Below are 23,957 nucleotides of genomic sequence, written 5' to 3' on the forward strand. Positions count from 1 at the left end.
CGAGAGTTCTGAGAGAGAGAGAGAGAGCGTGAGAGAGGCAGAGAGCCGTTGTGAGAGTCTGAGAGAGAGAGACGTGATCTTCAATAAAAAAAAAATTTAATTTTTTTATTTTTTTATGGCAGGGTTGGGCCTAAATTTTGGGCCCCCAATTAGGCCATTGCCCCACCAAATTAACATAAGGGCCGGCCCTGCCGGAACCTCTCATCCTCTGACTTTCGACAAGCCCCTCGCCTCACCGCCTCTTCCTTGTTACGCTCAAAAGTTCTCACCAAAACCACCACCACCTCTGCGGCGTCTCTCTCTCTCTCTAAGATGGAGTTTGTTAATCCTGAAGGTCTTCGATTAGACGGTCGCCGTCCCATGGAGGTTTCGTTTTTTTTTCTTCGAAGTCTACATTCAACTGTTGGCATTGAGTTTTTCTATTGCCATTTTATTAGTAATGTGTGTAAGCCCATCGAATTGTTCGTGATTTCAGATGAGACAACTTCGTGCAGAAATAGGCGTAGTTTCAAAAGCCGACGGGTAAGAATTGGAACTCTAGTTACTTTTATGTTTATTTATATAAATTGATTGACCTAAATTGAAGAGAAGTTGAATTTGTGTTGTTGATTGCAGCTCAGCTGTTTTTGAGATGGGAAACACTAAAGTCATTGCGGCCGTTTATGGCCCCAGAGAGGTGCTTTGTTTTCTTGAACAAAAGAGAATTTTTTTTATTGTTTTTTTTTTGCATAGAAAATTACTGTCATGATGTTCGTTGTTATAGTTACAGGATTTAGAAATTTAATGCTTGTTTGACAATGTGATGTGCCTGTGTTGAATGTATAAATTTGATTATATACCAGAGTTGGAGCTTCGTATCAATCTATGCTCGTAAGATGGCGTTTACTTTGCATGATTGATAAGATGTACGATTGAGTGCATTTACTTTGCATGATTGGTAAGATGTACGATTGAGTATTTTTATCCTCAATAGTAGGATTTCTCCAATCCCACCTTTTCAATGGGATAAGAATAAAGTAAAATTAGCTTTTAGATGATAGAAATAATCAAGGGCCTTGGGATATCCCAAAGTTCCAATCCATCAAAGTAAACAAAGGATTAACCTTACTATTTTTATCTATCAAGGTTAATCCTTCAAAGTAAACGCTCCCTATAAGTATATGAAATTCTAATGCCATATGTTATGGAGTTTCAGTTACGATAACTATGCATTTACGTTGTTTGGTTTGTGAAGAGGAAATTGTTGCCAATATCTGGTACTAGGATGTTGTTGGTGATAATTATGTCCATTTCATGATATTGTGAGGCTTTACTTTATATATGTAGAGTGTGTTCAGCGAAGCTCATGTTTCCAATTCCTACAACATTTGTGCGTGTATAAATTGTGCAAATTTTAATTCTATATATGGATTTGAATGGCATGTTCTCCTTTATAGCTTTAAATTCCTCAGCTGTTTGTGAACATTGATTACTTGTTTGAGTTGTTTGAGAAATTGAGAGATTTCTTTGGATATTTTGCTGAGGTTGAAAATTGCGACTTTATGTTGAATATCTTTCAGGTCCAAAATAGGAGTCAACAAAGTAATGATCAGGCACTGGTAATTATCTTTATGCATTCAGTGATTGCATGTTTTTGAATATTGTGTTTTATCCGTGGCAATCATACAGAGGTGAACGGTGATGTGTTTGATAGGTACGCTGTGAGTATAGCATGGCTAATTTCAGTACTGGAGATCGAATGAGGAAACCTAAGGGTGACAGGTAATCAACAGTTGCACGGAGTCTAGTGCTAACAAACTTGCTGCTAGCTTTGAGGCTTATTTTTGGCATATTGTCGTGTACGCGCTCCTACTCGTAAACAGCCTATCTGAAACAGACATAGTATTCTCATGCGAGGCATAAAAATATGCTGCTGTCTCACAGCTGGTGTAGCTTTCAGTGTTAATGATTTTCTGTAAAATGAGGATTTTATATTCGTTTCCAGTAACTTCCTAAGTAAATTTTCATGTGGTGTACAGGCGATCAACAGAGATATCTTTGGTCATTCGTCAGACGATGGAAGCATGCATATTGACTCACTTGATGCCTCGATCTCAGGTATGTTGCCAACAAAATGGAAGCCTTGCTGTTAATTCTTATTCCTTTAATCTTAGATTCATGTTTTTACCTAATTTATATTTTGCAGATTGACATCTTTGTCCAAGTTCTCCAAGCAGACGGAGGTAAGATAACGTTCCGTTCCATTAGTGTTGACATGGCTCATCCAGACATCCACTAACCATAGCTCATCTACAATCAAATTTGTTCAGGAACAAGATCGGCGTGCATAAATGCTGCAACTTTGGCCCTTGCTGATGCTGGTATCCCAATGTCTGATATCGTTACCTCCTGCAGTGCTGGATACCTGAACGGAACCCCTCTGCTCGGTAGTTAACAGTCTCATCAACTTGTTTTGTATTTCAGTCGTATGCATATATATGATCCTATAGAAATTCGAAAGTAACATCGAGTTTTGCAAATTAAATGTAGATCTGAACTACATGGAAGATAGTGCTGGTGGACCTGATGTTACTGTTGGCATTCTGCCTAAGTTAGACAAAGTGACCCTCCTTCAGGTACTTTCTAATGCACTAATTTTTCGTTTCGTGGTCTTCGCTTGGAGTAGATGGATTTCATTGCTGTTCTGGTTGGCAAAAGCCCTTGAATCAACATATTTCTCTTTTTCGCTTGAACTGACCCCTCCTACAACGTCGTCTTCCTGATAGATGGACTCCAAACTCCAAATGGAGACATTTGAAACTGTAATGCAGCTAGCAATAGAAGGGTGCAAAGCAGTGGCAAGTTACATTCGCGAAGTAAGTCTCATACTGTAGCTATCTCATCCATTCAATTTATTGTTTCACTCTACAAATTCTTTGCAATCTGATAGGTATTACTGGAAAACACCAAGCAGTTGGAGTCTCGCAGAGGTGTATAGAAATTGTAACGCGTTCGAGCCAAATTAGGAATGAGCAGCATAGGATTCTTATGTTATGATATTTTTCCTTGCAGTTTCCTTCTTTTTTTGTATTTATAGTTTTGTAGACTGTCAATCTAAAATGTAAGATTTGAGCATTAGAAATTGTAAGTTGGATTCATCTAGGAAGTTCAATTTTGGGCAAATGTTCATGCACCAAATGTAGAAGTGATGCTATAATTTGTGTGCATTCTTATTTAAGTATGGAAATCAAATGTTTGCAACTTAGAATTGATGCTATAATTTGTATCTGAAAAGCACCACTTCACAAACTAGATTTGTTCAGAATCAGAGTGCATCAAAAACACAATATTGAGCACAGTGATTAGCTAAAAGAGAATAAAACTAAATGCCTCAAATCCCTTCACAACCAAATATTTTATCAGCCGTTTCCAAAAAACCATAGGCTTCGATAAAATTGAAGGAACGAACAATCGCAAGTCGAGCATTAAAAGTAGTCGAGATGAGGTTCGAGTTCGTCGCAGCAGAAGCTTGAAGGTACGGCTGCGAGCTCGACTCTCCCCGTCCATTCCTCTCCTGGTTTCAGGGTGATGTTCTTCTCTATTGCTGCTGCATTCACACATAGCATCTGCTTATATTCTTCGTCGCCAAAATCTGCCATTGCTTTCGACTTCTTCTCCCATGGATTCCACACGACTACACGAAAATACCCTTTTGTGTTTAAGGCCACAAACAGGAGGTTGTTGGACAACATTCAAGGAAAAGATAATGATGATACATACCCATATCAGGTAGCCCTTCCTTTCTGATAACGTATGTTCGTTTCTTCTCGTGATCAAGAACAGCAACGCATTTGGGCGAGCTTAGGTAAACACGGTCTATCTGAAGACGGGAAAACATATAGACATGAAAAATGCAATAGTTCAGAATATCATTACTCAAACAGTCAAATTGTAAGTGCAACATTTGGAATGGAAGAAGATTTACCTCTGATTCGAATGTTAGGGCGTCGCCTTGCTCTGTGAATCGTTCCCTTTGAGAGAGGTTGTCGAGGTAGTCCAGCGTCTCTAAACCTTCTATCCTCACTTCACTGTTGGAAATGCGAAAAAAGGGCAAACAAAGAAATAGAAATTAAGTTTCGATGCCTTGGATGATTTATGAAAAGAATGAAGAAATCTAAAAATTTGGCTAAGTACCTAATGTCAGAAACAGCAAAATGTGTATGATAAGCCAAAGAGAAACTGAAAGGTTTCCCGTTTATGTTCCTGATGCGCGATATCAGTATCAAGTTTCCATCTGATGTCAGAGAAACTCTAAGGCGAAACTCAAAGCTGAGAGAAGGCCACAGAGAGAGAGAGAGAGAGAGTTCAAACACTGTTAAGAAGAGTGAGGAACCAAATATTTTGAAATAAAAATGCCCGAATACATGAGATTTTTACCTGTGAGGCCAGAACTTCAGATCTTCTTCAACGGGTTTAAGTAGGAAATCAACAAAGGATTTACCAAGAGAGTCGTTTGGATGCAGCGGAGGAGGATCATCCTCGATCGTCCAAATCTTGTTCCTGGCAAATCCATGCTGCTCGAGCGAATGACAGTTCCCAAACTGAAGCATGGACGATAATATGTAAAGTGAGATCCGTATATGTTCAAAAAGTCTTGAAATAACAACAAAATACACGAATAATTAATGGTGTACCTGCGGAAAGCAAATAGAGATGCCTCCCCGCATTGCTTTTGGAGACTTAAAGATGGCCTGCAAAGGTTTTGAAGGTCAATATACAGCATTTCATTAGCTAAAACGAATAAAAGAAAGACATGTTTCTATGTTTCATCTAATTACATTAAGAGAAACAAAAAACTGAATCAAGGATTAGACCAATCAACTACAATTAAATTGTATGAAATTCAACTAAATTGTAATATCTAAACTTTGCAGCATCAGCTTGATGTTTGCTCTAGGTGCTCAATAAAGTGTCAAAAGCTTTTTCTTGGAATTTTTCCAATGTGCGGAACTTGAAAAAAGTTCTTGATTACTGGGTGATTTTCTACCCTCGCAGCATTAATCGGCCCATTAAGCATTGCTACTAAATATTCCTTAAAAGAATTACATCACCAGTTCTACCTATAAATATAATGACGACTACTAGTCCAATTTCTAGAGTGGGTGATCTCAAATATTTAACATAAGCTTAGTGTAAACTTTCAAGATATGAAAATTTACAGCTCCATTTTAAGTTCTTTAAATCAAGCTTTAATACTAATAGCACGGTATCTAAGATGAGATGACATGAAAGTATTTTCGCGTATGTATCATACTGCATCTTCTCTTACCTTGCCTTTTGACAGGTGATGGAACTAAAATTGATATGAAATGCAAAGTTTTATGCCAAACAACAAAATTTTCCTTAGTTCACATAAATATTTACTTCCTATCCTAGAATTTAATGAAAATGCAGAACCATAATTGATTAAAAATTAATATACATATAATATCTTATCAATTAGGATAGAAACCACACCTTACTAGTGGTGAAAAGAAGTTCTTCGCCTCTATCATTCCTCCATGAGATAACTTGTGCTCCATGCAGGCTCACCTGAGATTTTTTTCACAAATTCATAATTGGAAGAATTTCAAGAATCACACAGATCTATTCCCATCAAAAATCGTGAAATAATAGAAACTTACTCGTGCAGACGCCCCTTGAGGGTTCCGAAGCACAACTTGGTCGATCCCATTCCAGTCCTTTATCAATTCAAGAGAAGCTCTATGGTCCCAAACTGCTGCAGAATGCCCCATTCTCGACACCCAAAGACACAAAAAGATATATTTGTTTCCCTCCCAAGTCCCAAAACAATACCTGGACTAGAGTCCTAATAAACTCCTCGAGTATGAATAACTCCCCTGCCAGAAACGAATGAAACAAATGTCGCTATGACAGCTAATTATCGACTTATCCTCTCCACACCTCCTGTTGCGATAATCTTGCCAGCTACTGAACCAAATTTATAACAAACTTTTCGACATTTTCAAATGCTGCCCTCATCACACACCCTTAGATTCAGGAAATACCCTTGACTCAAAGACTGCCGAAATACGTTACAAAATAAACTCTTATCCCTTTACCACCCCAGCACTCTCACCAATAGGTTCAACATTTGGCATAATTCCTCCAACCAAAATCCTAAGGTAATCCCATACGACACTCCTCCAAATCAGAATATGAGGTGCCAAGCTTCAAAATCACAGCAATCCAAACAAGCCACAAAAATTGACCAAGTAAAATCTCCTCCCCACAAATGCTACAAAATTATGGAAAAAAAAAGGAAGGAATGTGAAATTGAACTCCCAATTCAAATCAAACCCCAAAGCACCAACAACAGTTTCAAGAAACAGAATAAAATCTGAATAGAAAGTTTCTCAAATTTCAAGCAATAAAAAGCAAAACCCAATTCGAGCACAATTAATAACTGGAGTAACTGAGCAATAAAGTTGGAATCTTTCACATGAAGCATTCAGATTCAAGACATCCCATTTCAAGAAAACAAACGGACAATCTAAAACACTAAGAAACAATGATGGAAAAGTTTGAACAGTATATACTAGTGCACACAGCCCATTAAAATGAAGTGTGATGCAATCTTGAACCTAATCAAGCATCTTAATTTAACTCTAGTTTAGATTCAAAAACAAACAATTACAGGGAGTAACGTAACCTGAGGTAGCAAGCAGGAATGTGGAAACATGGGATGTTTTGAAATAAAATAATGAAACATTCATGTGAAGCAATTAAAGAATGCAAATTGAAGACCCAAAAAAAAGAGAAGAGATTTTTTTATGGTTGCTTGTTTTGCTGTTTCGGGAAGACGGAAGATGTGGAGAAAGATACGTGTAAGTACATGGAGTTGTACAAACGGTCGAGAAGGTACGCTAAAATGCGCCGGCTTTTAATGTACAACTCTTTTCAAGAAATAGGGCAAGAGGTACAACACCTCCAAAATCAAATAAGCCTTACAATTAAGTCTGTAATTATTGAATTTGTACGAAAATATGGAAATTCAAATGTTGTTAAGCATCTTGATTTCAAAATTTGAACTTTTATTGGTAATCAAGGTTTATCAAACATAAATTGTACCGACCTAATCTACTCAAAAAATCTAGAAATAATTGAGGGAAAAGTGCATTAAGTAGAGATTATCATTTCAAAATCTTGGACATCTTCTTTTATTAGCCCCACAAACATTAATTAGCTCAAAATATGACAAAACAAACCTCTATATTAATTTAGAACAACGAAATCTTGTGTAATGAAGAGGGGTATCAATTTTAAATCCAAAATGGAGGGAAATATTAAAATTATTAAACTCCACATGTATAATATCTACAGAACATTTTTTTTGTTCATAAAATGGAAGTCATGCTAATTATTTTTAAAGTAACTAGCATTTTATGTATTTAAATAATAGATATAGATGAATTTTGATAATTTTAAGAAATATTAGAGCAAGTAGAAAAATTATACTATATACATAAAAATTTGTAAAATTGCACTTTCATGTTAGTAACGTATTTATAATTAGCTAAACTTCATAGTATGATACAAAATGGTCAGGCTATATAAACTCATTTAAAAATAGGGATTACGAATCATTAAATTATGACGATTTTTTTTATAAATAACATGATGAATTCGCTGTGAAAAGTGATGAATAAAAAATAAATTAGTTTATTGGCTAAAATAAAATTAATTATAAGATATAAACCAAACCATTTTCAACTCTTAGATTATGATTGACTAAAATAAAAACTTATTTTAAGATATAAACCGAAAATTATTTTCAGCTCGTAGACTATAAAGATATACGGTAAATTCATCACTTTGTTGAATGAATTTATGGTATTGAATTCAAATCTCATATGATATGATTTTTGTTTGTTTGTTTGAGTTCATCACTTTTCATAGAAAATTTATCATAATTTCATGATTCGTAATTTTTATTTTAAAATAATTTGTAATTTAATCACTCCATATATATATATATATATAGATAGATATGCATGTGAGATGTACATGGATAAAGAAAAGGAGACCATACCTTAGTGCTAAAGAGTCGTGCAAGAAAATTTATTTGTGCAGTGGGCAAGAATTGACATGGGACAATCTATTAATATCATTAATGAGTGCAATGTTTGATTTTTGATATGCTGTAATAATTTAGCTTCTGTTTTGGGAAACGACTTACTCCTCCAACTTCGTTTTTTTTAAGTGTCCTATTAAGATAAATTTATTGTTCCTTTTTAAGTGTCCTATTTCAGAATTTGAGAATAAAAAAGTGACAAAGTTCCTACTTTACCCTTTTTCTTTAATATCACAAATTAGCAATTATTTTTGTGCATTAACCATTAATCCAACGCAGCTCCAAAAGAGTGACAAAAACATATTCAAAATCTTTCAAATTCTTCATGCTTAGTAATGATTACATACATGTATCTAAAAGAATGGATAAGTTCATGTATTTTTGTAACATTACAAATTCTTCTATGTTTTTATTAAAATGATTTCTACATGTATTTTTATTAATAGTTTCGTACATGTATCTAAATACCAAATGACACTCATTATTTTTTTATTTAAAAATTTAAATTCAAACAAATCTTTTGATTTTGGCCGTGGACGAAAATATTAGCGGAATTTTATTTTTTAGAAAAGATGTGGAGATGGAATACATATAGAACTTTAGTAGTTTTAATGGAATATTAACCGTTTGTATTTTAACAAAATCAAAAAGGTGAGCAGCTCATTAGTTAGTCAAATGCTCACAAAAAAAATTAAAATAAATTTATTACACTTTGAAAATAATAAATATAGGCACAAAGGTAATACTCTAACTTCCTTGATATATGTACTTTTTTTTCATGGGACACTTAAAAAAAAACAGAGGGAGTAGACCACAATAATTTTATGGCCTATCCTTTATTTTTCTAGGGAAAAGATTTTTGGCCACCAGGTGTTTTAGACATCTTCATAAAAAATCAGTTTTTTTCTTAATGTTTAATTTGATTGATTTTTTGCTATTTAGTGATTTGTCTAAAATATTATTTTCAAAAATATATTCAACCGATTTTATTATTTTTTTTATTTTAATATTTTTTTTCAAGTTCACTAATTTTTATATAAAAATATAAAAATTGAAAATAAGAACAAAATCGGTTGAATCTATTTTTGGAAATGATATTTTAGACAAATCACTAAATAACAAAAAATTAGTCAAATTAAACATCAAACAAAAACCGATTTTTTATAAAGATGTCTAAGACACCTGCTATCCAAAAATCACTCCCCATTTTTCTAATATTTATAGATGTTTATGAGCATCCACTATATGTATCTCAATTCAAAAGGTTTGATGAAATAGAAAATTTGTAATATACAGAATATTGTGAAAAATAAGTGTTTGTTGTGATTAGTGGTGGTGGGATCATGGAAATACTATGCATGCAGCAACATGATGTGCATTTCAAATTTTGGAAAAAATAAAAAGACAAAATTCATTATTTATGGTGAGAAAAAATGTCACGTGAGGAAGAGTGCCCAAGTTGACGAAGTCACGTGATGAGAGGGGACAGAAGCCGCGCCATTTCCAGACTCCAAGAAGATCTATTGCCCATAGCCTATAGTCAACCTCAGACCGTTGACTTATATTTAAATTATTCTCTCTCTTTTTGGGTCCCTACTCCCTTTATTTGCCACAAATTTTATCACAAGATAGTAATATAATTTCAAAATTTTACAAACAAAAATTTATTTAATACTCCATTTGTCCCTGAAAATTGTAGCCTTATTATCATATCGAAATGTCTATAAAAATTGTACTATTTAAAAATGACCCACAAACTTTTTTTGTCACTATTTACAAAAATATTTGAGACTCAATCTCTACTCAAATACAATTATCATACTTTTTCTTAAAACATGAGCCACCTTCATTAAATCACAATTTTTAATATTTATCTCATTTAATCACTTTTCAAATTTTACTTGAGAATCATAATTATTTTTACTTCATTGTGAATTGTTGTATAGTATATAGTATGATTTATTTACTTCATACGAGAATTGTTATACTCCCTCCGTCCACGAAAGAACTTCCTATCTTTCCTTTTTGGGACGTCCACAAAAGAACTTCATACCTATTTTTGGATTATACCCCATCACTTATAATCCTCTTACTTTTCACTTTCCACAACTCTCAATATTAATTATAACACATTTTCACCACTCCCAATACACTCAACTATCTTTTATCCACTCTCAATACACTCAACAATATTTTTTCTTAAAACTCGTGCCCTCCCTCCTAGGAAGTTCTTTCATGGACGGAGGGAGTATAAGTTAAATATAATTTATTTTACAATTGTAATTATAGTCATATATAATATAGAGTAAAATTTTGAAGTAGCCAAAATGAAGCATAAAACACAATTTATGGCCACACATTGAAAAAACACAAATTTTGGCCATTTTTATTGATTTGGATGTTTTTATCCTTAATGAGGCGGATAGGGTAGGATCAGACACGCGGGTCGCGTGCCGGGTCGGGTTAGGCACTTATGCTACTATTAGTGCCATAAGTGCCAAGATTTTACTTTGGTTTTATTTTGAATTTCCGTTGGTACTTATGGCATTAATAGTGCCATAAGTGCCATTCGTGCAGCACAAATACAAAAACAACAACATCATTTAAACCCTAAATGGAACATCTAAACCCTAAATGGAACATCTAAACCTCAAATGGATAATCTAAACCCTAAATGGAATATCTAAACCCTAGGGGGAAGTGTGCACTTATGGCACTTATGGCACTAATAGTGCCATACGTGCAGCACACAGATCAGATCAGATCTGCCATGGCTGAAATCGAAGGAGGCGGAGCTGCACAGATCAGATCAGATCTGTCATGGCTGAAATCGAAGGAGGCGGAGATCAGATCTGCCATGGCTGAAATCGAAGGAGGCGGAGCTGCACAGATCAGATCAGATTTGCCATGGCTGAAATCGAAGGAGGCGGAGATCAGATCTGCCGATGGAGGAGGCGGCACAATGATCAGATCAGATCCACCGCCGCCTCATCCTCCACTCCGACGAATTCTGCCCAGGCGGCGCGCTGGAGAGAGAGAGAGAGAGGGAGATGAGAAAGAGAGAGGAGAGAGCGGCAGCCGCTTGAGAGAGAGAGAGGGAGGATCTCCTCCACCACCGCCGCGAGAGCTCCGACGAATTCTCCAAGCTTGGCGCCGCTGCCGCGCAGCCGCTGGAGAGAGAGAGAGGGAGATGAGAAAGAGAAATGAGCCGCTGGAGCAGAGAGAGGGAGATGAGAAAGAGAGAGGAGCCGCTGGAGAGAGAGAGGGAGATGAGAAAGAGAGAGGAGAGAGAGAGAGAAGGGTAGAATAGTCATGACATACAAAAAATGGCCAAAATTTATATTTTTTCAAATGATGGACAAAATTTGATGTTGTATATTGAATAGGGTCATTCGACCCTATTGTTTCTATAATATAACTATGTAATTCTTTATTCTTTATAAATATTTTAAATACCAACAATCCCAATATATATTGATTTTTTTTATCACAAACTATTTATTTATTGCCTAATCATTCAATTTATTGAGATCATGTTTCCACTTTATAATACACATATCACAATATTTTCTTAAAATTTATATTTTCACATTCACATCACACTTATGGTGGAGGAATAGAGTATTTTTTAGGAAACACTTGAAGTGTCTTCCATGTCATAATTTGAGCCATTTTAACCACTCCAAATCATTATTTTGTGTTTTTAAAAATTTGGATGATTTTTACAAATGATTCTGAAATTCCAACCATTTATCAATTACCATACCTTTTAAAGTTGGCCAATATTATAGATAACTGCAAAGTTCCAGTCATAAATTCCAACCATAGGTATTTGGTTAGTTTCAAAACTCCCCCTTTTCTTTTCTTTTTTTTTTTTTTTGTTCCAAATCGAATGATTCTTGACAATTTAGCCTCTCTTTTCTTATTTTGAAAAAGTCAATAAAAATTTACTCCAATTTCATTAAAAGAGCACGAGGGATACTTAGAGCACCAAACAAAACAGATACAAAGTAAGATCAGAAAGATGTCATTCCAATTTAAGGAATACTTGAAGATAAACAACAAATATGATCAGAGAACCACTCATGAGTGGAATAACAAAATTTATTAGGAAATATCGTTGTCGCTGTGACCCATCTCCAAATGCAAATAATACTCCCATCCACAACTTTCACGACATCTGAGCTCATCCCTTTGAAGATTCTCTCATTCCTAATTTTTCAGAGTTTCCAACATACACACGACCAGGTGATATTAAAAGTAATCTTTTGAGCTTTATTTTTGCCCAAGCTCACAAACTCAACAAAGTGATCCATTTAGCCAATGTTTGATTGGGTGTTTTTGAAGGTTGAAAAGGAAATCAATTAACTGAATCCATTACTTATTGTTTGATTTGGATAATAAGCTAACCATTACCCCTACTTTGGGGTAATCCAATCACCCAATTTGTTACCCCTCAAAATAGAGGGGAAACAAAAGAAAGGAAATCTCTTACTAATGATTCATTTCCATTATCAAACCAAACACTCAATAAAAATAATGCTTATTGTTAAACCATTTCACTTGGACCCAAAAATTTGTCACATGGCAGAAAACATGGAATATAAAACTGAAACCACCAAAAATATTTGAGTAGTTAAATATGATGTATTTCTTGACAACAACATTATACATCATCTCCTTGACTCAGTCGAAGGGCCTCAAATTATCACAATCATATCTAAATACCAAATCCACTATTATCTATCAGAATCTCATCTAATTAAAGTTTGGAAACTCATACAAGCTACACACCCTTTTAAAATACACTTCCTCTTCTTCTTCTTCTTCTTTTTTTTTTTCTAGAATAACGACAGACGCCACATTCGTCGTCTCCGATGCAGAAGCATCGTCTAATATGTAGCATCTCAGCAATCTGAACATTTAAAACACATTCCAGGCTTTGCTGAGATAATCAGTTGCAATAAAATTAGACTTGCGGAACTCTTACCATTACTTACCACACTCTATTACTGTTGTTAGAGGTAATTTTCGACGTATTTATGCGAAAAGTTACCATATCAACTAAAGTCAAGGAGGGATGGAAGCTGACTTGGAGTGTCAACCGGCGGCAACAGCGTCAGTCCTGGGACTACTGTCTAGAAGCTGATGGAGTTTAGCTCCGGGACGACTACTGTTGTCGTACGAGTCGCTGCTGTCCTCGTTTCTAACATCGGATGAGTCCGAGTTGTTAACTCTTGCAAGTAGGTTTACTGTGCCTACTGGCTTCAGTCTTAGATCATCAATCTTATGAAGATTTACCTCCTCTCTGTGTCCTAGTTGAGTGCCTTTTAGTTTCTCCTACAAATTCCAATCATTCATGAGATGAAATGTAAATTTGGCGACGAGCTAGTAGAGAGATCAGGTGTTGGCAACGTACCATTAGTGCAGCATTTTCAAGCTTTAGTTTCCCAGAGCTTTCCATTAGTTTATTTATCTCGGATTTGAGGGTCATGTTCTCAGAAGTTAGTGCCTGAACTTTGACAGCTAGTTCTTCAGTCTCAGCCTGTGTGAAAGGTAGACGACCACATAACAAAAAAGGCGATAAGGAACTCTATCTTACGAGGACTTCTCCATTAGATTGTAATCTTTTGCGGTGAGTCGTACCTGCTTCCTCAGTCTTGATCTTCTTGCTGATTCCCGGTTGGACTGTTTCCTCCTCTCTCTTTTCAACTCTCTTTCGTTCTGCAACCAAATATCACGTTGAGATTGAGAAACAAACATATGTAAGAATTCCAAATCCATGCGATGCATCTAACCAAATTTTGCATGCAATTGAATAAAGTAACCAAAAGAAGTCTTGACGAGCACACCTGCATCCAGCTTTCATTTGGAATCGATGGGAGTGGAACACTAGTTGGGCTGGAAATTGCACTCAGGGAAGGTTCCTTGATTTCCACTGCAGTGTTCATGTTCTCCATCGCTTTCACTGGCTTATTAGCCGGAGGAATCACGTCCATCATCTTCTCAGAAGCTCGGCCAACTTCGACAAGAGGAGCTAAACTGCTTTTCTTAGGAGCTTTCCCATCTTCTGATTAAAAGCATCACATAAAACAGATCAGATCAAAATAATATTGAGGAGAGCACATTATAGCATGTTTCGGCAAATAGATTTGGTATGCTCATGCATTTTGTGATAGAAAGTTGCAAGGCTCAACATGCTTGACATACTCAAAATATGTACAGTAAAGGTCTGTAAAATTACCAGGATGAAGAAAAAAGCTTTACCTCTTTCAGGAGATCCTTGTCCATTTCTCTTCTTGCCATTTTGATTAGCCTATAAATGAATCAGATTAAAATTATAAGCAATACTTTTAGACAACCCACAACAACTATCTAACAAAAGAACAGGAAAACTCTCATCTAGTAAGATAGTCCCTTACCCCTTGTGCAACTCCGTTACTTCCATCACTGGAACCATCAGTTTCATCACTGTTCATATAACCAAATTTGAGCATTTAGTCAATACGTTAATCCAAATAAGCAGAAAACCATAAGAATCCATTCCTCAATTTCAACTACAGAATTATGGCATATGTTAAAGTACTAAGTAATTTAAGGTATATTGCTATGTCCTTGAGTCTCCACAAACCTGTCCGTTGACAGTCTCCGGTCAGTTTCATTTTCAGTACCATCACCATTTCCGTTGCCTATTGATATAGCAAGCCCATCAAATTCTTTCAACTTCTTCACAAATCCTCCATCTGTATTCCCTGATGACTTGGCTGGTGTTTCCACGTTCATAGCAGTACCAGCCTACGTGTAAAAGCACATATAGTAATTAAATCTGGCTCTTCACCAACTCTAAGGTCATCTGTTAATATCTTAATGTTGACTAACAATGTTAAGTAGAAGCTTGAAAAGAAATACTAAAAATTTATCATTTTTAACTTTTTCTCACAGCAAATAGAGTAGACCTCGTGTTTGCTTAAAGCTTCACTATAAACTTACCATAGGAACTCCGGGATGTGCGTAAACTCCTCCATGAGCATAGAAGGCAGCATATGGAGCTCCATAAGGAGGGATCATCGACTGATAAAACCAATGTTTGGTGTTATGAGCTTTCTATATATTCCAACCCCACTAATATATGAAATCAGACCAATTCAATGCTTAGAAAATCTGCAATACCTGTGGTGGACCCCACATATAGGAGGGGTGGTGCATGCGGGGAAGTAACAGCCGAATTCATATATGGTGGAACAGCAAATCGGGGACCATAGTAAGCCTGATAGATAATCATCCACAATAACCATTAAAAAGAAATTAAACATTCTTTCTACTGCACAAGTATTTTTTAGTGTAGACGAAAATTTGTGAGGACATAATGCTAACCTGCATTGCTGCCCAGTCAGGATACATATGCATGTTATTCTGATCCTGCCAATTGGAAGGTACTTTAAACTTCCTCGGGAAACAAGAGCTAATGATAATTCAGGAAAAAAGGGAAACAACAAATAAAGCTAGCTGGCTCAAGTATACGATATTTATACAGATACATTTATCCTTCTTTATACAATCATTAGATGAGAGGCTGCAGATAGTAAATAACATTACAAAATTACAGCGATAGCAGTTCTATATACGCACCACCGCAGGTGAAGATGATTTTTCCAACTTGGTAGCCTTCCCTTCTTCACTGTTTCCCATGATGTGTTCGGGAACAACTCTTGATGCTCTGCTTAATGATGGTCGAACAAGATGACAAGTATCAATGCTCTGCCATTATGGAAAATAGCTAAAATTAACACGATCAATCTATATATCCACTACTGACTTGACCAACCACCATCATCAATAATATGGGAAGATAAAGTGAGGCGGATTTGTTCCAAAAATATGATACAAAACTTCTAAAACATTGAGCTGGCGTTATCGAACTAAGAACACACCAAGACCAGTTACCCAGCAGGGGTACAAACCATGCAGAATGCTGAGTCATGAAAGTTAATGAGAGAAAGAACAAGTAAAGCCTTGAAAAGCATTTCCCTGTGCTTTATGCAACAAAACAAAAGTCAATGTGGAAAAACACCAGTGAGGATTGATGCCACGAAATCGAAAGAAAAAATTAAGGGGTAATGACTTTATGACTGTATCAATTCAAATACGACAATGAAAAGATTATTTTCTTGGTAAAATACATTTGTTAATCACTATAACGCAACACTTAACTCTCGTATACAATTTGACCGAGAATTAAGATGTGTCTTCACACAACAAACAAAGTGACTATTATGGAAACCAAATTCATGGTCTACTGTTTTTTAAGGTCATATCAAATAGAAAAAAAACCTAAAAAAAGTAGTCATGAAACAGGGCCAGTGTAAAGTAGTAACTGATTCAGTTTGGTATGACAAAACCACCCACAATTCCAAAGAGGAAGAAAGCCGAGGGCTTTATCGTCCTTTTACTCACCCCATCCAACCTCCAACTGTAGCAAACATAATCTACTGACTGCAGTCCAAACGCAAACCGGGTATGAAATGACAAATCTACCCCCTCCAACTACCTAAAATTCCATAACTGAAAACCATGAAAAACTCATTTACTGCAATTTGGCCACCTGGGATTTTTAAAAAATAACAGGGCAAAACAGAAAATGAAATGCTCGAATTCTCGTAAATCTGTGCTATAATCATTCCATAATCCTTACTCATCATCATCAGAAACACCAAATTCAACAGCTTCTATCGTTCAGGAGATACAAGTCTAAATTCCGATTGCAATTTCATCTAAATTTGCGAACAACACAGGGAAAAAACAAAGTTTCTTCTTTTCTTTTTCTTTCTCTCCCTGAAAATTCAGTAGATTTAATTATTCCAAATGAACATACAAACACGACCAATATTCATACCAAAAGGCACTTCAAGCAGAAAACAACAAGATAATTCAGTGCGATCAGCTAGCACACAACCGAAAAAATAGACACTGAATAGAAATAGTAAACTCAGAAATGAAGGTACCTGGAAAAATGTAAATTTGGAGTTTTGGAGGCGAAATTGTGATTTGGACAGCCAGTTTATGCTTGAAAACTGCGAGCATTCATTTTTCTCTTTCAACAGATGTGCTTTGGCACAGTGAAGTTTTAGAGAGAGAAAGGGAGAGGAAGAAGAAAGAAAGAGGAAAGAGAGAGAGAAGGCCAAGCCAACGATCCACGTCACGCAACACGTGTCTCTGTGGTCGCATAAAATCACATCTAAATGTGAAAAAAATAAAATATGCAATTTTTGTTTAATGCGCCATTTCCATTTTTTTAAATTCGGTCAGAATTTATTAGCCTGTTTCCTGAAAAATTCTGTCATCATTTTCTCATTATTGCGTGATGTATTTTCACATATATATTGTTAAAAAGGGAATTTAGTATATTCTTTACTAGTATTTAGTTTCAGGTAACCACTTATTTATGGAGAATATTTACGAAATAATTATTGAACTTTAATGTAAAATCAATTCTCATTTTACAAATTCACGTACAAATTACTCGTATACATGAAAAATAGTTATCTAATTGATTTAAATGTTTAACTACGGCCAAATGCAGTTCATGGGCAAATATTATATTTTATCAAAAATAATATAAATGAGTTTTAGTATGACACTACAAAATATTTTCTCCAAACACTTAAAACTCTCAAATATTGCAAAAAATTTATAAGAGAAAAATAATAATGAATCACAACAACGACTCAAATTTTGAAAGTCTGATTGTATTTTTAAAAAGTGGAAATTAGATGATTGGTTTTTTTAGGAGAGATGAAATTATATACTCCTTATTCTCATGAAAAAACGGCATCTTGCCTCATTATTTATTATCTAATCGCCACATAATCATATTTAATTATTAAGAATGTATGTTTTCTCCCCTTTAATACACTCCATAGTCCACACCGACGTTCAAAATTGACAATAGTCGGATTTCCCACAATTTTTTTTATAATTTTCCAAATATATTAAATATTTGTCCTTAATTAATCTCATAGTTCAAAGTAGCTTGTAACAAAATTCAAGATTCACATTTTTATTACATAGTTTATAGGTTATTAAATAACGACTGCGAATTATCATGATCATTAAAAAAAATGTAAGATTTATGACAAATTATAATTATTAGGGTAAGATTAGCTCATAATCTGCTTTGCTGGCGAATTCACACGTATATTACATTTAATTAATTAACATATTTAATTTAATAGTAGAAACCAAGTTGTGAAAGCATATAGGGTGGGAGCGTGGTGAGCTGGCGCTAAAAATATTGCGCTGGCTGGAAAAATATATATTCCAAGTGGATCTGCGACCGTACACGTGTTCGGCGATGATTGATTTACGCGGGGTGTTGTTAGCCAACTGATGCTACCACCACGCACATGTGGGTGACGTGTTCACTCACCTTTCTCCGTGGGGAATTAATTTAATGCCTTTTAATTAAGGGGGGATTTAACTGGATTTGATGGAGCCTTTGGAATCCGGGAGGGCGGGGCCCACCGCCTCTCCCTGTTTGGTAGAAACAGATACTTCCTCTTTCCTCTTGTACCAATATGGAAAGACGGTTTTGCCCTTGCTTTTGCAAGTGATGGGCCCCATAGGGATTTTCTGTGAGTCGCGTGTGTGTTTTTTCTCTTGGTTGCCCAGTGCTTCGCCGCTCTCCATCGTTCGGTTTTCTTTTTTTTAGGATTAATTTTAACAATGCATTTCCCCAACAAAATAAAAAGGTTTTTTTTAATATATTTTTCCCCCAACTCAAAAAAAAAAAAAATCTAGTTTACCAATTTGGATATCACTTTTAGAACATTGGAGTGAATTTTGTTTCTGAAATGCCGTCATCTCACTATTGAAATTGCCATAAATCGAAGCATGAACTTATAACGGAAAAGTATATTTTTTTTTATTTTTTAAATTAAATTATGTTCGTGTAGGGCTGGTAAACCGGTCAGTTCGGTTAAAATCGAACCGGTTTACCGATTAACCGGAACCGATTAAGAGGAATTTCTCTAACCGAAAATCGAACCGTTTTTTTGACCGGTTAACCGATTAACCGGACCGGTTAATCGGTTAACCGGTCAAAACCGATTAATAATGGAGGAGTTGTTGCTGACGGAGGGAAAAACGAGGGAAGAGGCGAGCCTGGCGAACTGAGCGACGCCGGCAAAGTGCTGCTGCTGCCGGAGGGAGGAACTAGGCGGAAAATGGGTATTGGGATGTTGACTGTTGTGGTGTCGCCGGAGATAAGGGAGAGGTCGGAGTTGAGTCGTGACTGAAGTGAGTCGGGCGACTGGTGGTGATTCACTGCCGTCTGACTCAGGATCGAGGGCTGGCATAGCGGCGGCGAGGAGCTGATGTTGATATCGGAGGTCGGAGAGGGCAGTCTAGAATTGGGGATCTAGAGTTTTAGAGAGATAGGGTTTAAGAGAGAGAGAGTGTCACAGGGGAGAGGCGAGGGTGGCGGTCTTCCGGCCGTGCGGTCGCCGGAAGGGAGGCTGCGGCGGCCGAGCTTTGAGAGGGAGAATGAGGGAAGCGGCGGAGGTGGTGGCGCAGACGTGCGTCTGTGCTTCTGTGTTCCAGTCGAGAGAGTGATTAGAGAGAGAAGGGAGAGCCGAGCGTGCTTGTCGCCGCTGCTCCACGGCAGGGGCGGATTCTAAGAGAGGGACGGTGGGCGGCGTGAATTGAGAGAGGGAGAGAGACAGAACCGAGGGGAGTGGTTGATTGAGGGAGAAAAGGGAAACAAGGGTTGGAGTTGGGCTTCACTCATTTGGGCCAATTTTAATTCAAACCCTAAATCCAGTTGGGCCTCAATAAACCCTATTACCCTAAATTAATTAATTTTAAAAAAACTGGTTAATCGGTTTAACCGGTTAAACCGATTAACCGGTTTACTGGGAAAGTGCTAACCGATAACCGAACCGAACCGGAAAAAACCGGTTATCGGTTAACCGATAACCGATTTTTCCGATTCGATTACGGTTTTAACCGAAAAATCGACACCGGTTTACCACCCCTATTCGTGTCATGTTGAAAACAAAATTTTAGTCCAATCTAATTTGTCAACTTTCTGCATTTTGATTTTCCGTGCAACTACTCTCTTTTTTCAAACTTCAAAAACTTTGTCCCAATTCATTAAACATCGGACATGATTATAATTACATACAATTTTGAGTCTTTGAATTAATGTAATGTGCTTTATATGGTTAAACATTATGTGAAAAAATATCATTTTTTGCAATCAAATTGCTTCATACTCCCATCGCCCCACTTTCATAGTCACTTGTTTTTTTTTTGAGATGTCCCAACATATAATCCACTTTTTAAATTAAATTATCATTAAATTTATTTTCACTAAAATAAATTTATTTAAATATAATCAAATATAGAATAAATAAGAGAAAAATTGAATAATTACGTCTAGTTTGTATTTTCCAAAGGGTTAATTATAGTTTATAGCCTGAACTTTCAACAAAATTCAGTTTATAGCCTCAACTTTAATTTAATTTTTGTATAGCCTGAACTTTGAGAAATTATTTAATTATAGCCACAATCGCACAAAAATTGCAGCTCTAATAATGATCAATTGCCACGAAACTAGAGTCTAATATATTCTATACGAACAAAGATTTTCAATTTGCAACAGTATGTAGCACATCGTCATCGGACCACCGGTGTAGTCGAAATCGCACCATAAAATTAGTAAAATGATGTCAACTTTCATACGCGATTCTGACTTCATCGGTGGTCCGATGACGATGGGCTACCTGTTGTTGAAAATCTCTTTTCACTTAGAATTCATTAAACTCTAATTTCGTGAAAAACGATCATTGTTTCATATGTAATTTCGACAAAGAAGAGTTAATGTCATAGTTTTGATGTGATTATGGCTAGAATTAAATAATTTCTCAAAGTTCAGGCTATACAAAAATTAAATTAAAGTTGAGGCTATAAACTAATTTTTTTTGAAAGTTCAAGCTATAAACTATAATAAACCCTTTTCCAAACAATATTAATTGTAATTTCTTAGCATGTGTGAAAAAGTAAAGTGAACTATGAAGGTGGAACGGAGGAAGTATTTATTAAAGAAGGAGAGTTATTAAAAAGGAATATCATTAAGGAACCTAATAACATATAATATTTTCACATTTTCAAAAAATATAAATTTGAATTCTTACATCATTTAATTATTGGTCAAATCTCCCTTTATAGTACGTAATTGTATTTTGTCATCTTTTTGTGCACTTAATTAATGTAGGTTGCAAACTTTGACGTATGAGTGTTGACATGGTTTAATTTTTTATATGCAACCACAAAAAATTCCATCCCTAATTCGTCATGCAAAAACATACCAACTTTTGATAGGCAACACAAAAAAGTCAAGGTTATATTTTCACATTATTCGAACTCGGTATATGTAGTATATGGACAGAGAATAGGAAACAAATTTTATGTAACCATCATCCGTTCACAATGTTCTTCAATCTCTTTTTTATTTAATGTAGGTTGCATTAAGAAGATGATTGTATTTGATCATCTCGTGTAATTCTATATTTGAATATACTCGTTGAAAGATAAAAATTATATACATTGTAGATTATACCTTGGAACATGCCAAACGAAATAGAGGTTCAACTTCAAATAAGGTTATTTTAGTAAAAAAAAAATTAATACTTGTTAAATTTAAAAAATAAGGCTATTAAGCCTAAATACCCTAATTTTGGGTCAATTTTTAATATTTTTCACGAATTTTGAAAGTTGACAAAAGAAAAATATACACAAATTTTGGCGCATTTTTTTTTTCATGAACTTTTAGAATTGTTAAAAAATACACAAACTTAAACATTATAGTAATTTTCTTATAATTCAAATTTCAGTTCAAATTGAATCTAAAATGACGTCGACGTGACACAACTCTAATAAAAATGATGCTGTTTTACTCAATGGATATACATCACAAGCTAGGTTATTCATTTGATGAGAGAGATGAAGAAGGAAACGTGGGTGACATGAATTTTTTTAAAATTTTTACAATATATTTCATAATCACTCCATGAATGTACGTCACAAGCTAGGTTATTCGTTTGATAAGAGAGAAGAAGAAAGGAGAAGTCAATTACATGATTTTTTTAAAATATAGTATTTCGTAATCAAACCGATGTCATTTTTATTAGAGTTGTGTCATCGACACCATACCCAATTCAATTTTAACTAAAATTTGAATTATGGGAGTAATGTTTAAATTTGTGTGTGTTGGACAATTTATCTAAAAATAAGGAAAACTTTGTGGGAAAAATTAAAATAGGCCAAAAGTTCATTTATTTAGACGTCAATAATCTTAAGAAAACAAATTATACTTTGAAATATTTTTTAATAGCCATACAGTTTATATAAACGGGATGAAGAGAGTAAATAATAATAATAATAATAATAATAATAATAATAATAATGTTTTCAAGGGAACATCAAACGGTGCGATCTCTTGTGTATGAACAGTGAGGTCTTGGGTTCAAACCCACTGCTTCCTCTCTTCAACTCTCCCAAGTTAAAAAATAAATAAATAAATAATAATAATAATAATAATAATAATAATAATAGAAGATAATTTGATGGGCGTGTTGAAAACACACGACCTAGGATTGAGCATATGAGTCGGACATGCACTCCTTGTCTGAGCTGTTTGGCAGAGAAGTCACGCCTCGTCGGATTTCCACTTTTTTAAAATTCCCCATTTCGAAATCCGTAAACGCCAAACACAGCCTCCGCTAAGAAGGACCACGTGTCCAAACAGGGCCTCATCCGCCATAATCAATTAATTCTTGCGTGCCCCACTTCTCACTGAACCTGTCTTTGCTCCCACGTACCACACGTATGTGGAATTCAAAATCAAATTATATTATCAACAAATATAAATGTCAATTAAAATAAAATGTTGTTTTAATGTGACCACAATCTAGAGGTGGCCACGGTTCGATTCCCGATTCGAACTGGATCGGAACCGTCGGTTCTCGGTTCCAAAAACTGGAATCGGAACCGAACCGAAAAATAACCCTCACGGTTTCGGTTCCGAACCGTGAACCGGCGGTTTCGGTTCCGGTTCCGAACCGCCGGTTCCGGTTCGAACCGTTAGAACCGTCCGTTTTTTTTTTTTAATGTAATTTTTATTATTTTATGTATTTTTGTGTAAAATTTAATAAAATTTGCTTTAATAAAATAAATGACACAAGAAAATATAAAGTTCATATACATTATTTTCTAAATTGAACTTATAATTCAAAGTTATACCTTACAACTCTTGTAAATAAAATTTACAAATTATTTCATTTTTTTCTATTTCATTTTTTTTATTTCTATTCTTCTTTTTTTACAATATTTATTTTATTTTATTTATTTCAAAGCAATTATTATTATGATAAAAAATAACTATCAATATGAAAAATTGTAGTAATATTTTTTATAGATTACCTTTCATCATATTAATAGTAAAGGATTTTCTTACGACAATAATTATTTGACCAAATATTTTCTTTATTTTATTTTAGTAAATGATTTTCTTTATTTTCTTTATTTTTTCGTCAATTTTTTATTTTCACATTTTTTATATTTTTTTCTTTTTTTCCAATTATTTCATCTTTTCTAAAAATATTACATTTATTCATATCAATTGTTATTTTTTTTTCTTACAACAATAATTATTTGACCAAATAACTAAAATTAAAAGGCGGTTCTAGGCACGGTTCCACGGTTACACGGTTCCCGGTTCTAACCGTGGAACCTTCGATTCACGGTTCCAAGGCGGTTCTGGCACGGTTCCAACCCGGTTCCCGAT

The 23,957-nt window shown here is 35.1% G+C and overlaps 3 protein-coding genes across 5 annotated transcripts; 1 reads left to right on the forward strand and 2 right to left on the reverse strand.

Moving 5' to 3' along the window:
- The first annotated feature begins 226 nt into the window (after window positions 1-226).
- LOC130998927 (exosome complex component RRP41 homolog) lies at window positions 227-3,244 on the forward strand. Of its 2 annotated transcripts, XM_057924361.1 has the most exons (11): window positions 227-366; window positions 476-522; window positions 616-676; window positions 1,560-1,598; window positions 1,694-1,761; window positions 2,019-2,097; window positions 2,186-2,222; window positions 2,310-2,426; window positions 2,530-2,615; window positions 2,766-2,855; window positions 2,930-3,244. In XM_057924361.1, the coding sequence occupies exons 1-11, from the start codon at window positions 313-315 to the stop codon at window positions 2,975-2,977; spliced, it is 726 nt and encodes a 241-aa protein (XP_057780344.1). In that variant the 5' UTR covers window positions 227-312; the 3' UTR covers window positions 2,978-3,244. The 2 variants fall into 2 exon arrangements, with proteins under 2 accessions (XP_057780344.1, XP_057780343.1); XM_057924360.1 differs by having other exon boundaries at window positions 2,530-3,244.
- LOC130998925 (putative glucose-6-phosphate 1-epimerase) lies at window positions 3,186-7,008 on the reverse strand. Of its 2 annotated transcripts, none has more exons than XM_057924359.1 (9): window positions 6,875-7,008; window positions 5,664-6,183; window positions 5,497-5,571; window positions 4,674-4,730; window positions 4,417-4,580; window positions 4,174-4,308; window positions 3,965-4,067; window positions 3,760-3,859; window positions 3,186-3,673 (listed from the first exon to the last, which is right to left on the reverse strand). In XM_057924359.1, the coding sequence occupies exons 2-9, from the start codon at window positions 5,772-5,774 to the stop codon at window positions 3,465-3,467; spliced, it is 954 nt and encodes a 317-aa protein (XP_057780342.1). In that variant the 5' UTR covers window positions 5,775-6,183; window positions 6,875-7,008; the 3' UTR covers window positions 3,186-3,464. The 2 variants fall into 2 exon arrangements, with proteins under 2 accessions (XP_057780342.1, XP_057780341.1); XM_057924358.1 differs by having other exon boundaries at window positions 6,692-6,998.
- A 5,709-nt stretch (window positions 7,009-12,717) lies between these two features.
- LOC130998929 (common plant regulatory factor 1-like) lies at window positions 12,718-16,591 on the reverse strand. Its single transcript, XM_057924362.1, is given in 13 exon segments — window positions 12,718-13,453; window positions 13,533-13,658; window positions 13,760-13,837; window positions 13,966-14,183; window positions 14,381-14,429; window positions 14,536-14,584; window positions 14,745-14,908; window positions 15,104-15,184; window positions 15,284-15,310; window positions 15,312-15,380; window positions 15,488-15,532; window positions 15,743-15,871; window positions 16,568-16,591. Coding segments are annotated over 12 exon segments (1,206 nt in total). The 5' UTR covers window positions 15,803-15,871; window positions 16,568-16,591; the 3' UTR covers window positions 12,718-13,213.
- Between the last annotated feature and the right edge of the window lie 7,366 nt (window positions 16,592-23,957).

This window comes from Salvia miltiorrhiza, chromosome 8, assembly GCF_028751815.1.
Source record: "Salvia miltiorrhiza cultivar Shanhuang (shh) chromosome 8, IMPLAD_Smil_shh, whole genome shotgun sequence".
NCBI lineage: Eukaryota > Viridiplantae > Streptophyta > Magnoliopsida > Lamiales > Lamiaceae > Salvia > Salvia miltiorrhiza.